Here is a 14,939-nt window from a genome sequence, read left to right as displayed (position 1 = left end):
AAAGGATGTTAGATAAAGAATAATGGAAAAGAGATTAAAATGTGGATACATGCATTAAAAAGGGGTCCTCTTCCAGACCTACTGGACTGACAGAGACTGGAGAAAACCCAAAAGTATGGCCCCTGGACACGCTTTTAGCTCAGTAATGAAGTCACTCCCGAGGTTCACTCTTTGGCCAAAGATTAGACAGGCCGATAATACAAAACGAGACTAGAGGGACATAACAGCCCAGGGACAAGGACTAGAAGGCAGGAGGGGACAAGAAAGCTAGTAATAGGGAACTCAAGGTCGAGAAGGGAGAGTGTTGACACGTCTTGGGGTTGTTAACCAATGTCATAAAACTAACTGTTTAATGAGAAACTATTTGTTCTGTAAACCTTCATCTAAAGTACAATAAAGAAGATAAAAAGAATAAAGGAGGAGGAAAATGATAGATATAAAAAAAAAAAAAAAGAGTCCTCTTTTGGCCCCAAAGTTAAGCACTAATTTCCCACTAAAATTTATTACAAGCACATTTTCCCATTTTCCTCCTAGTTCGATTCCAAGAGTCTATTTGGTGGGAGCAAGGCAGAGGTTGTACCATTTTGAGTAGAATAGGATGTCTTTTAGTCTGGTCATATTGACAATCCACTTTGGGATGGGCTTGGTGCCAGAGACAGTTTGAACAGATGGAAGATGATCAGAGGATGCCGTTCTCCCTTTTACTCAGGCCTATAGGGGAGGGAGGGAGAGGATGACCTCTGAGAAATACAGAAAGTCTTTTTACTAGAACTCTTCCATGCTCCATTAAGGAAGTCTAAAGCCCCAACCTACTGACAGCATTGTGTATTTCCTCTCAAATGGCATTTCATTTGGTAATTTTAGCTCTGAAAATTCACAAAGGACCTTCAATATCATTGCCTGTAAAAGGAAATGGCTAAAAACAAGAATAAAGAGAAAACACCTGGATGATATGTAAATGAAAACACTGTGAAGACCCAGTGGTGATTTTTATATATTTCACACAGAATTCTAAGTAAAAAACTGCATAGTTTGTTGCCAAAAGAACAGAAGACCTAATAGGCAAAGTTAATTCTGTCATTTCACACAAAGTTAAATGGAAGACAGCTTGGTTCTAACCACAGAAAATTATATGCAGAGCTGGTAAGTAAACCATAACCAGAATGAATCCATTAGTCCCTTAATAGACTTTCAATGGGCTTCTGGGCTGCCCGTAAACAGTCATTACTGAGGTTAGTAAGGATAGCACACAGAGGTCATCAGAAAGTGTTCCGTTCCCTCTTACTCCCAAAAGAGAATTGTACCTTGCTTGGTCCAAAACTGTTACTTAACAAAACATTTTTTTTTTTTTTTTTAACTCAGTTTCTCTGAAGCCAAGTGTTATAAATTATTATAAATTATTTCTGCACAAAGTTCTTGTATCTAACGAAGATCTAGATGTTCTGATAGAGTTTAGGGCCCAAACACAATCACTGTTTCTTGTCCTTTAGAGAGATTATATCTTTCCAAAATACATACTAATTATACCTGGGAGCCAGGAGTTCTTGGACTCAACCAAAGGATGATGATTTATAGGAATTTTTTTTTTTTTTTGAGAGGGGGTAAGTGTTAACCACAGTCAGCATATTATCTGATTATTGATTTAATTTGAAGCCTGGAAAAGAACAATTTCAGGTCAGTGATTATCAGTCCTTATGGTGCTACAGTTCAGCAGGTCTTCAGCTATGTCAACGGATAATAGTAACCCTCCAAAATACCTCAAAACAAAATTAATTCTAACTGCTTTGAGGACAATGATAGAGCTCCTCTAGACTGCCAGAGACTACTCTAAGAACTTTGCATATTTTCACTCATATATTTAAGCCTCTCAACATCCCTAAGAGGTAAGAACTATTCTTACTTCCAACTTTGCAAAGGAGGAAACAGAGAGAGATAAGGGGACTTGACCAACACCATGCAGAGAAAAATAGGAGATCTGAGGTTTAAATCCTGTCAGTCTGACCCCAGAGCACATGCTTTATTGCCTTCAGTAAAATTCTTTTATTTAATGAAGTGTCTACAAGGTGCATGCCCTTGGGCTAGCATTGGAGTCAAGGAGGACTTCCAGGCATCTCTAGGTTGTGACTTCCTGGCCGTGTGGTCCCTGCCACAGTGGCCAGGATGCATGACCTGCACGGATTATCACACCGTCTTGATCTCCTTGTTTATTTTTAATAGATATTACAGCTTTATTGAGGTATCATTCACATACCAAAAATTCACCCATTTAAAGTGTACAATTCAATAGCTTTTAGTGTATTCACAGAGTTGCATAACCATCACCACAATCACTTTTAGAACATTTTTATCCCCCAAAAAATAAATCCTGTACACATTAGTAGTCATTCCCTACTTCTCCCCAAACTCATCCCCTCCCCTCGCCCCAGCCCTAGGCAACTACTAATGGTTTTGTTGTCTTTATAGGTTTGCCTATTCTGGACATTTCATATAAATGAATCATACAATATGTAGTCTTTGTGTTTGGTTTTTTTCACTTAGCCTAATGTTTTCAAGGTTCATCCATGTTGTAGCACGTATTGGTACTTCATCCCTTTTTATGGCAGGATAACATTCCATTGTATGGATACACCACATTTTACTTATCCATTCATCACTTGATGCACATTTGGGTTGTTTCCACTTTTTGGCTATTATGAATAATGCTGCTAGGAACATTTGTGTACAAATTTTTGTGTGGACATATGTTCTCAATTCTTTTGAGTGTATAGCTAGGAGTGGAATTGCTGGGTCATATGGTAACTCTGGTGGCACAGTGGTTAAAAGCTATAGCTGCTAACCAAAAGGTCGGCGGTTTGAATTCACCAGCCGCTCCTTGGAAACCCCATGGGGCAGTTCTACTCTGTCCTATAGGGTCACAGTGAGTCGGAATCAACTCTATGGCAATGGGTTTTTTTTTTTTTTTTTTAAATCGTAACTCTATGTTGAACTTTCTGGGGAATTGCCAGCCTGTTTTCCCACCTTGCAGATTGGTACTAAGAAACTCTTCTTAGCTGACTGTTTTTGCAAGTCATTCTTTTGTCACTCCATAGAGACAGCTTGACATTGGAGAGCAAAAGCACCTGACCTTGTCTTCAACAGCCAAATATTCGGCATCTGGTTGGCCACAAATGGCCACTTCCGGTAACAGACACCAGATAGAAAGCTTACAGTAACTTTGAGTAACTGCCCCATCTTCCCTTCTACCAAGTCTTTTTAGTGACTACGTGAAACAAATTTAATAAATCATGGTAATAATAGCAGCTAATTGTTGAACAGTTTAGATGTGCCAGGCAGTGTATGAAGTACTTTACATGTATTTCATCAATTAAACTTAGAACCACTGAAATGTTTTAAAATTCTTACATTGTAAAGGATGATTTAAAAAAAAAAAAAGAATAACAGACAGCTAGCTGTCTTCTATCCCTGCTGATGACTAAGGAGGAAAAACTAAATAAAACAAAACAGGAAAACTAAGCTGGAAGAAAAACTAAAACAAAAGGATGAACTGCCTTAAATGAAAAACTATTTCATTAAGAACATTATTGTCAGGAGGCAGGAAATGGAGTGAGTTACTGTTGCTATTTCTTCTGGGTCTGTATACTCATGAGATACTATCTCATGGTTTACAGTTTCCAATAGGTACACAGAATTTGTTGCAAATAAAGTTTGAAGCTAGTAAATATTAACAGAAGAGAAATGAGCAACTGTTCTATTTTATTGGCTTCTGTGGAAAGTTTCCCTGTTGCATAGTTCCCATCTCCTGCCTAGTATAAAAACTCATTTGCTTAACATAACCTATTTCAGAGAATAGTGAGTACACAGAGAGTAAACAAACAACAAAAACTAAGCCCTGTGCAGTATTTTGTTTGTGATATGTTTTGAAGTAGCAATGAGAAAGTTTATATTCATCATAACAAATGTCAAGGCTACAAAATCCACTGCTTTGAAAGGCCAATAATTATAATTTATAAGGTAATGACACTTCCTATTAAAAAATTATAATATATTACAGGAAATCCACAAGTAGGCTTCTCCCTAGGAATAAAATCCAAACGAAACAATTTGCTTCAATATATTGGGCAAGAAAAAAATAATAGGTGTCTAATTGAAGAGTGCATTGTGTTGATTCTGATTTTGTATAAAGTTGGCCATATAGGAGTTTTTCATTTGGAAAAAAATCTCTGAATACATAACTGTGATAAAATCCAGAAGCATGATTATTTTCAATGAACTCTAAATTACCCTTAGAATCGAAGGCTGTGGGAAGAATCCCTATCCTACATTCTGCTTCAGTCTTTAATATCCAGTTAGAGCTGCTTGTAGTCACCATTCTTTGGGAAAGACTAGACTTTTCTGTTTAGCAACCAATCCAGGAACTCGATTTCACCACACTAACCACATCTTCCTTCTCTGTATCATACTTGTATGCTTTTGGTCCTGAAAAGAAGTAAATGTAGCCTAAAAGAGACAAAGTTGAGATTATAGTTACCAGAAATGACTTGCAAATATATAAATGGAAGAATTTGTAATTGCAGCATTCTCAAGGTGGCACCAGAGGGCAACTGGGAATTTGTCCGGTTCCAGTTAGCTAGGCCTCTGCTTGGCTCTTGCACAGCCCTAGAACCGGACACCCCTAACTTCTCTATCACCTCTCATCTTTTCTGTTTGTTCCAGCCAGGGGATGGCCTTTCCTTCAAGGTCACCCACACATGTCGTGCTCAATTATGCTTTGTGCTTCTCATAAGGCTGTTCGCCTTCAGGAATCCATGCCCCATCTTTCCTCTCCCTAGTCAAATCTCTAGCCATTCTTCAAAATCCAGCTGAAGTTCCACCGTGAAATCTCCAGCTATGGCTGCTAATGCCGATCTTTCCTTTCTCAGATCACCTTTTGCAATTATTGTGAAGATGATATTACATGATTCAATGTTAAATTATAGGTTGTCTTGTTCTCCCGTAATTTCATATCTGTTGGATGAATAGATATTTTCCAAAGATGCTGACCATTCCTGGAGAGCAGAGGCAATGTTTGGAACTTTCTTTGCATTCCTGAACAGTGCCCAGCTCTGTGCTAACACTCAAGAAGGATGTGTTGACTGATTGATTCAACAGATTCAGTTGAAATTTTCCAGTCTAGTTCAATTCAACTTTCCTAGCTATGTGTTAAAGTTCAGGAGTTGGAGTGATAGACTGGGGAAAGACACTGGAAAGGTTGAAAGTATGTGTGTTTTTAAAGATGAAAATGGTAATTTTAACCTGGGTGGACTTTGTGATCTAGCCAACTAATGGATTGAATGTATACTTTTAAAACTTTTCTATTAGCAAAGAGAGAACCACAACGGCACACCTTTTATGGTGGCTCTTTCTAGTGGATAATCAGGGTAGCTAAACTTGTAAAGCAACAAAGACTCCCATTTGGAAATCCATTTTCTGTTGTGTTAAAGCAGAGCCCAGATGTCTTATTACAATTTCCACAAAGAAATAGTTTTAGGTGGAAACACTCACCATTTAATTCCACAGCAGCATCTATTTGACCACTTACTCCTGAAAATTCTTCTTCAGTATTCTTTGGATAGTCTTTTTCCATTTTCCTTTTCCTTTCATCATAGCTGGAAGAAGTGTTATTTCATAAATAATATTAACAAGAGGTTCTTATTGGTTGTGGATGGTCAGGCATATTTAACTAGGGCTAATCCATGACTTAATTTGGAGATTTCTCTGTATGACATATGTGCTTGCACACACACAAACACACAGGCTTTTTTTTTTTTTTTTTTTAATTAGGCCTCTTGAAATACCAAAACCAGATTACAGATATCTATTACTACTATCCCTGGGTGGTGCAAATGGTTAACCTGCTCAGCTGCTAACCAAAAGTTTGGCAGTTTGAGTCCACCCTAGAGGCACCAAAGAGGAAAGGCCTGGAGATACACTTCAGAAAAATCAGCCACTGAGAACCCTATGGAGCATAGTTCTGCTCTGACATACATTGGATCACCGTGAGTCTGAATCTACTTGATGGCAACTGGTTGTATTACTATTCTCCCAGGCCCCTGAGATTATGGAAACACTAGGATGGGACTAACTTACTCTAAACAGCCTCTTCAAAAATTGCCAGATGTATTGCTTAGAATTAGTCATTCTATATATCACAGTAACATATTCCTATAATCCTTTAAAAAAATTGCCTTTCAAAAGAAACTACATTTTTTTTAATGCTTTATTATTTATTGTAACTATTCTCTCTCTTTCTTTCCATGTATGAATGTCTTGACTCATCAAATAGTTGTAAGCTTTTTACAAGCAAAAAGTGTGTTATTCATGGACTTATTGCTATGTACTCATGGAGGAGGTGTTGAACAAATAATGCATGTTCAATGAATAAACGTTTGTAAATGATCAACAGATACGAAGCAAGACAATCTAGAATAACTAAGCTTCTGCCTTTTAAATAAATTAATTAAATTAAATTGCTTTTGTTTCCTGGAAAGATTATATGACTGACCTAATAGTAGATTGTTTCTTTTTCTGGATCAGCAATGACCCACTCAGTGAAATCCCTGAAGATTTGTAAATACTTGTATGAGTCAGCATGACAGTTCCCGTTTGAAAGCAAAGCAGACCCTCACCTCTTCACTAAGACTTCTTTTAAAGTGTGGGAAAGCCCACTCTTCATCAGCACAGAGCTCCCACTGGGGACATTCCAGGGTGAACACACCACTCCTTTCCCACCAAAAAGTCATAAAATTTCTCCTGATGGTTGGACTTCTAGGCAGTTTCCTGGGGCAGAGATTATGCACACCTTCTCCTGAAATGTGCCTCTTATGTAGCTATGACTACACAGACCAGAGGACAAATGTCTGATAATACAGAGCAGGGGTCAAACTGTGAGAAAGAACTATTCAGGCTGAAATTGACCAGACGGTTGCACTGCTTAATGGGGTGTTGGGGGCAGAGGTGGAAGCTAACTCCTCAAACTCCCTTCCCAGGAAAGCCATTAGAACCTTCCTGTAGGCCAGGGGGAAAACTGTACTGAGTTACCTGAAGCACAGATGAAAATGGTAATAATTTACGGTATTTCATTGTCTTCAGAAGTGCCAATAAAGAGGATGTGGAGGCAGGGCACTCATACACTATTGTTGTTCGTCAGTTGCCGTCCAGTCTATTCCAACTCATGATGGCCCCGTGTGTGCAGAGTAGAAGTGCTGCATAGGGTTTCCAAGGCTGTGACCTTTTGTAAGCAGATTGCCAGGCCTGTCTTCTGAGGTGCCTCTGGTTGGGTTCAAACTGCCAACCTTTTGGCTAGTAGTTGAGCACTTAACCATTTGTGCCACCCAGGGTCTCCCATACACTATTAAAGCAACAACAACAAAACCAAACGCGTTGCCGTTGAGTCGATTCCAACTCATAGCGACTCTACAGGACAGAGTAGAACTGCCCCATAGGGTTTCCAAGGAGCACCTGGTGAATTCGAACTGCTGACCTTTTGGTTAGCAGCTGAACTCTTAACCACTACGCCACCAGGGTTTCCCATACACTATTAGGAGGAGCGATTTCATGGCATCAGGAGTGGAGGTAGGAAAAAAATGAGAAACAGAGGAACAGCTCAGGGACACTGGCACCTCAATAGCCTAGATTTCTTTTGCTCACATTGTTGGAGTGTCTGAAATCTCACCAATAAGAATCCTTAAAAAAAAATGGAAATACCGGTTATTTACACATTAATCTCTGTTCATTAGGTTGCTTTCTTTCACTTCCCTGAGACAGCTGCACTGAGGAAACTTTGATTGGAGGGAGTGAGGTAGGTACTTCCAAAGTTTAAAATATTTGGGAAGTGGGATGTAAAAGAAAGGACAAAGCTACCAAGAGGCCTTTGATATGTCTGTAGATATAGAGGAAGACCTGTGCTGACCCCATGCTCAGGGAAAATGGTGCAAGCCATTAACCTCCTTTGTCTTCTTCTGAATAGAGAATTTAAAGATGAGTTATTGTTGTTAGAGCTATGCCTTACCTTTGTGTATGTTAAGTAGATATTGACAAGTGAGTTTGGAAACTTAATCACCATTTAAATTGTTTTATGGCAAAATGTGTTCTCAATTACAGACAAGTGACCGACAAAAGAACATTTGTAACTGAACCTATTATAAGTTGGAACCTACTTATACTATAATTAAATGGGATGGAGAAGTCTGGAAAGTATGAAGACAAACCACAAGCCCTCTTCTTTCTTGAGAGTAATGAAATAATTGAAATAATACAGGACCAAGTTTTGAAGAGAAAATGATGAGTATTAATCCAATAGAAAGAGCTGAAAAAGAAAGTTTTCTCTTTTTATCTGTCTGTTTAGTTCACTAACAGGGGTAGTGGTGACTCCTAAAATCTTACATATACCTATTCAGAGGATAATGGAGGTAATAATACTATATGTAAATAAAATTTCAGAAGAAATTTTAGAAAAGCAACATCAAACGGAGAATTTTAATTCTCAATCACATGTATAAAAACTTAGACTTTGGTTTGTGAACAAACATTTGGGGATTTCTGTTATAGAGAAAAGAGCACCACGTGTATGTTGGATGGCTCTGGGTTTGAACTCTGAATCTGAAATATACTTGCTCTGTGATCAGGAGAAAGTGCTTCGGAAAATAGTGGTCTCAAGGATAAGAAACAGTTTATGTACACACACACACACACACACACACACCCACAGGTGCCCAGCACATGTAGATACTCAGGTCAGGCCCAAGCCATAAGCCTTTTGTAGTTTATTTTGACCCTAAGAACCATTAACTCAGGCTTATTTGTAGGCGGTTGAATGAACTTTGTAATTAACCTGGGAGCCTAAGTCATAGAGGAATTTAAGGTTTATCTAATCTTTAAACACAGTTTATCAGGATAATGTTCTGCAGTAGTAGGCAAGGTTGAAAAGGGGTGAAGAAAAGAGAGAGAGAAAATGTTGGAGCTGGTCCAGGGAAATTAATCAGAGACGGAATTAAGGTTAAGAAGGTCTACCCGTGTTGAGGATTTTGCCAAGAGGATAAACGAAAAAGAGATTATGTGACAAGATGAGAATCATGGGTACAGGTATTTTGACTGACAATAAATTAATGGTGAATGGGAAAGACTCCTAAATTTGGATTCAGAGAACATAAATTATAACCTCCAATTGACCATTTTTTGCCTATGTGACCTGGAATTAATTGCTTAACCTCTCTGGGATGCAATGTTTTTTAACTGTTAAATAGCAGTACTTACTGCTCAAGACTGTTGAGAAGGCAAATGGGAAAATGAGAGAATATGACAAAAAACCCAGCATGATTCCTGACACATAATAAGGCATTAAAAAATATTAGTTGAATTTAAATATTAAGGAAATAAATGTTTATTAAGAATCAACTATGTACTAGATACTTGCTAAAATCATCACATACATTTTCTTGTCACTGAGGCTTTGTTTGTTAAAACCAAATATCAAACTAAAAATGATTCACATATAACTATGCTCATTTCGTCTATAGGCATTTGTCTCATCATTAAATACTGATCAAGGGAGGTAGAGATTAAATAAATCCTTGCTGACAGTTAAACTTTACTAGCGATATCATAGTGCTATGGATAGCTGATGCAATTTTTCAGATATATTATCTTACTCTCCACCTTTGTAGTCTAAGGACTTGGAGACTGTTTTGGTAAAGGTCTACGTTTTTGTTTAACTTAATATATATGCTAAGAATTTAGATTTGCTAGGAATTTCTGGTGTTTTGATCGTGATTACGTCTATCCTACATCAATGGCATAATTGATTCCATTTTGACTCCTTTGAAGTACTGAATGGGGAGTCGAATCTGCTAAAGGGATGCTTAGAGAATGTGAGAAAGGATGGCAAAAGGGTGAACTTACTGATCAGGTATCTAAGACACATGCTTTCAGGGAATTTCTTTCAGGTGACCTTTCCAGTGTGGATCAGGAGGGACAATGAAATGGAAATCCAGAATTTCCCTGTGAGGTTAATAATCTACTTCTAGCCAGGAATCACATGGTTTTCATGGTGGAAGGGGGCCTTTGGGGTCTACTCTAGAGAAGGGCAGGGAGCTGAGAGGGATGGAAGAGTGATCAGGAATGAAGAGAAGGGAGGAGAGCAAGAAGCTACCATGTACCATCTTAGATGGGAGTTAGGAACCAGGACCCTATGGAGAAAATGGCCAAAGACTGTGAGAAGATTCTGGAACAAGGAGTTTGTAATAATGTGGAAAAATATCGATGCTAAAATATTAAGTGGAAAATGTCAGGATACAAATTTACATATTTAACTATATAAAAATGAGGGTGCGGAAACCGGAAAACAAGAAAAACTATTAAATGGTTATCTTTTGTGCTAGCAGCTGAGGGAATTTCTTTCTCTTTTGTGTTTTCCATGTTTTCTGCAATGAGCATCACAGATTATCCTTGGCCCCCTTCTTCCTGGGTAGGTTTATACTCTCACATGGCTTCATCTACCACCTGATTGTATGATGAATTCCAAATCCATCTCTCCATCTTGTGTTCTCCTGAGTATGAGAATGTATGTCTAACTCTCCTCTGGACATTTCTATTCTGGGGTCTCACTGCCACATCAAACTACACAGTTACAAAATAGAACTTCTCTTTATTCCCCCAATTCTGCTTTACTTCATAAGTTCACTATTTTGGTAGATGGCAAAATCAAAACCCCAATTATTGAAGAAATATTCACCAGCTAATCAGTCACCAAGACCTTAGTTTTCTATTTCTTGAACGGCAATCAATCCACCCCACCTGAAAAAATCATCAGCTCTGATAAGACTATTATAATAGTCTCTCTGTCTCTTAAGAATTTAGTGGTTTTTAGTATATTCACAGAATTGTGCTATCATTACCACAATCAATTTTAGAACATTTTCATCACTCTGGAAAGAAACCCTGTACCCTTTAGCTGTCACCTCTTCAATCCCCCTATCCCATTAAGCCCTAGGCAACCACTAAGCTACTTTCTGTCTCTATAGATTTGACTATTCTAGACATTTCATACGAATGAGATAGTAATTAAATTTTTTCACTTAGCATAGTGTTTTCCAGATGCATCCATGCTGTAGCACGTATTAGAACTTTATTCTTTTTTATGGCTGAATAACATTCCATTGCATGAGTATGCCACATTTTATTTATCCATTCATCACTTGATGGACATTTGGGTTATTTCTACCTTTTTATGAATAATGTTGCTGTGAACATTCGTGTACATACATTTATGTACAGGTTTTGTGTGGACAGATGTTTTCAATTCTTTTTGAGTATCTACCTAGGAGTGATTTGCTGGGTCAAATGGTAATTCTGGATTAACTTTTTGAGAAACTGCCAGACTATTTTCCAAAGTGATTTCACCAATTTACATTCTCAGCAGCAGTGTATGAATGTTCTGATTTCTCCATATCATTACCAACACTTGTTAATATCCGGCTTTTGATTATAGCCATCCTAGTGTGTAAAGTGGTGTCACATTGTGGTTTTGATTACCATTTTCCTGATGACTAATGATGTTGAGCATTTTTTCGTGTGTTTATTTATCACTTGTATTTCTTCTTTATATATCTTCAGTTGTATATACAGATCCTCTGCCCATTTTTTTAACTGGGCAATTTGTCCTTTTGTTATTGAGTTATACATTCTTTATATATTCTAGATACAAGCTTTTTTTCAGTTATATGATTTGCAAATATTTTCTCTCATTCCGTAGGTTATCTTTTCACTTTCTTGATAGTGTCCTTTTAAGCAAAAAAGTTTTTAATTTTGATAAAGTCCAATATATCTCTTTTTTTTCTTTTGTTGCTTGTGGTTTTGGTGTCATATCTAATAATTCATGGCCAAATCCAAAGTCATGGAGATATAACACTATGTTTTCTTCTAACAGTTTTATAGTTTTAATTCTATAATCTGGAACAAAGAGTTTGTAACAATATGAAAAATACCAGGTCTTTGATGAAGTTTGAGCTAATTTTTACTTTTGATAATGAGGTAGGGTTTCACATTCATTCTTTTGCCTGTGGCTATTCAGTTGGCCCAGCACCATTTGTTGGAGAGACTATTCTTTCCCATTGAATGGTCTTGGAATCCCTGTAGAAATTTCGTTTGGCCATAGATGTAAGGGTCTATTTCTGGACTTTCAATTTTATTCCATTGATCTGTCTGTCTATCTTTATGCCAATACTACACTGTGTTGATTACTGTTACTTTGTAGTAAATTTTGAAATGGAGAAATGTGAGTCCTCCAAATTTATTCTTCTTTTTCAAGAATTTTTTTGGCTATTCTTGGTCCCTTGCAATTCCATATGAATTTTAGAATTAGCTTGTCAATTCTACAAAGAAGCCAGCTGGTATTCTGATAGGGATAAAGTTGAATTTACAGATCAATTTGGCACACAGTTGTTCATGATATTCCTTTATAATTATTTTTAATTTCTGGAAGGTTAATATTAATGTTTCTTCTTTCATTTCTGATTTTAGTAATTTGGGCCTTCTCTTTTTTACTTGTTCAGTCTAGTTAAAATTTGTCAGTTTTTTTGGTCTTTTACAAAAAGCAGCTTTTGGTTTTGTTGGTTTTCTTTACTGTTTATCTATTCTCTATTTCATTTATTTTCACTCTTATCTTTATTATTTCCTTCCTCTGCTTTCTTTAGGTTTTGCTTGCTCTTCTTTTTTCAGGGTCTAAGGGGGGAAGATTGGCTATTGATATGAAATCTTTCTTCTCTTTTACTATGGGCAATTACAGCCATAAATTTCCCTCTAAGCACTACTTTAGCTGTATCCCATAAGTGTTGGTATGATGTGTCTTCATTTTAATTCTCCTCAGTGCATTTTATAATTTCCCCTTTGATTTCTTCTTTGTTCCATGGGTTATTCAGGAGTATGTTATTTAATTTCTGCATACACGTGAGTTTCTGACTTGTTTTCTGATATTGATTTCTAATTTCATTCCAATGTGGCCAGAGGACATACCTTGTATTATTTTGATCCTTATAAATTTATTGAGAATTTTTTTATAGACTAGAATATGGTCTATCCTGGAGAATGTTCTATGGACATTTAAGAAGAATGTATATTCTGCTGTTGGGTAGAGTGTTCTATTGATGTCTGTTGGGTCTATTTGGTTTTTAGTGTTAATCAAGTCTCTGTTTCCTTCTTGATATTCTGTTGAGTTGTTTTATCCATTATTGAAAGTGGGGTATTGAAGTCTCCAACTATTACTGTTGAATTATTAATTATTGAATTGTTAATTTCTCCCTTCATTTCTCTCAGTGTTTGCTTCCAGTATTTTTGGGTTCCATTCTTAGCTGCATATATGTTCATAATTGTTGTCCCCCTGGTGAATTGACATTTTTATCATTATAAAATGTCCCTCTTTGTTTCAAGTAACATTTTTTGTTTTAAAGTCTATTTTGTTGGTTATTGCATAACCACTCTAGCTTTCTCATGGTTGCTGTTTTCATGCTGTATCTTTTTCCATTATTTACCTTCAATCTATCTGTATCTTTGAATCTAAGTATTTTTCCTGCAGATGCATATAGTTGGGTCTTTTTTTTTGGGGGGGGGGCAGTCTGACAATCTCTGCTGTTTACTTGGATTGTTTAATCCATTCACATTTAATGTTACTGTTGATACGGTTGGATCTACATCTGCCATTTTACCTTTTGTTTTCCATGTATCAAGTCTTTTTTGTTTTTCTTTTCCTCCTTTACTGCTTTCTTTTGTATTTGTGAATATTTTCTAATGTAACATTTTAGTATCTTTAATGATTCTTTCATTATATATTTTTTGAGTTATTTCCTTAGTGGTTTCTCTAGGCTTACCATACATGTCTCAATTTACTAGAATCTGCTTCAGATATATACTAATTTAATTCCACTAAGATATAGAAACATTACTCTTACGTAGTTCTGGTCTCCCCGACATTTTTGGTGTTACTGCTATGCATATTAAATCTGTATATGTTACAAACCCAAGAATACATTGTTATAATTACTTTTTTATATAATGTTATGTTTTTCAAAGAAGCTGAGAGAAGAAAAGAGAGCAAATATATATTTATAGCTCTTCTTACATTAACCTTCTTATTTACCATCTCTGGTTCTCTTCATTTGTCTCTGTGCATTTTAGTTACCATCTGGTATAATTTCCTTAACCTAATACAGCTTTGCTTCCATATACCGACTTCATGCTGTTATTGGAAAATATATTTCTATACCTTATAGGCCTAACAGTACAATTATGTACTTATTCTTTTATACAATTGTGTTTTAAATCAGTTAAGAAAGGAGAAGAAATATGCATTTATATTGTCTTTTATGATTTTATAATTACATAATTACCTTTACTGGTGGTCTTTGTTTTTCACGTTGATTCATATTACTCTCTGGGGTCACTTGCTTTCAGCCTAAAGAATTTCCCTTAGTATCTCTTGTAAGGCAAGTTTTCTAGCAAGGAATTCTCTCAGTTTTTGGTTATCTGGAATGTTTTTATTTGGCCTTCATTTTTGAAAAATAGTTTTGCTGGGCATAGGATTCTTGGTTGAGAATTTTTTCTTTGAATACTTTGAATATGTTATCCACTGCCTTCTGGCCTAACTGGGTTAGCTGGCTCCCAGTCTTGCCCCCACTCTAAACCAGTGACACTGTTGCTAGAGTAATAGTTTTGTAAAATAAATCTGATTGGGTTATTCTCTTATTTAAAACATTTAAAAATATCCTTCTTTTCTACTGGAGTCCTGATGGCACAGTAGTTAAGAGTTATGGCTGTGAACCAAAAGGTCAGCAGTTTGAATCCACCAGCTGCTCCTTGGAAACCTGATGGGGCAGTTCTACTCTGTCCTATAGGGTTGCTATGAGTTGGAA

General features: G+C 36.7%; 1 protein-coding gene across 1 annotated transcript in view; it reads right to left on the bottom strand.

Moving 5' to 3' along the window:
• Nucleotides 1-3,905: 3,905 nt before the first annotated feature.
• Nucleotides 3,906-14,939, bottom strand: part of MMP20 (matrix metallopeptidase 20) — a 50,718-nt gene continuing 39,684 nt past the window's right edge. The window contains exons 9-10 of the mRNA XM_004385860.1: nucleotides 5,542-5,645; nucleotides 3,906-4,497 (exon numbers count right to left, since the gene is read on the bottom strand). Of these exons, the coding sequence (XP_004385917.1) occupies nucleotides 4,397-4,497; nucleotides 5,542-5,645 (205 nt within the window). The 3' untranslated portion in view covers nucleotides 3,906-4,396. The remainder of the gene's footprint in view (nucleotides 4,498-5,541; nucleotides 5,646-14,939) is intronic.

The sequence above is a fragment of the Trichechus manatus genome, unplaced genomic scaffold (assembly GCF_000243295.1).
Source record: "Trichechus manatus latirostris isolate Lorelei unplaced genomic scaffold, TriManLat1.0 scaffold00148, whole genome shotgun sequence".
In the NCBI taxonomy this organism is placed as follows: domain Eukaryota; kingdom Metazoa; phylum Chordata; class Mammalia; order Sirenia; family Trichechidae; genus Trichechus; species Trichechus manatus.
Note: the sequence above shows the minus strand (reverse complement) of the source record. Positions and strands in the feature narration are given on the sequence as shown.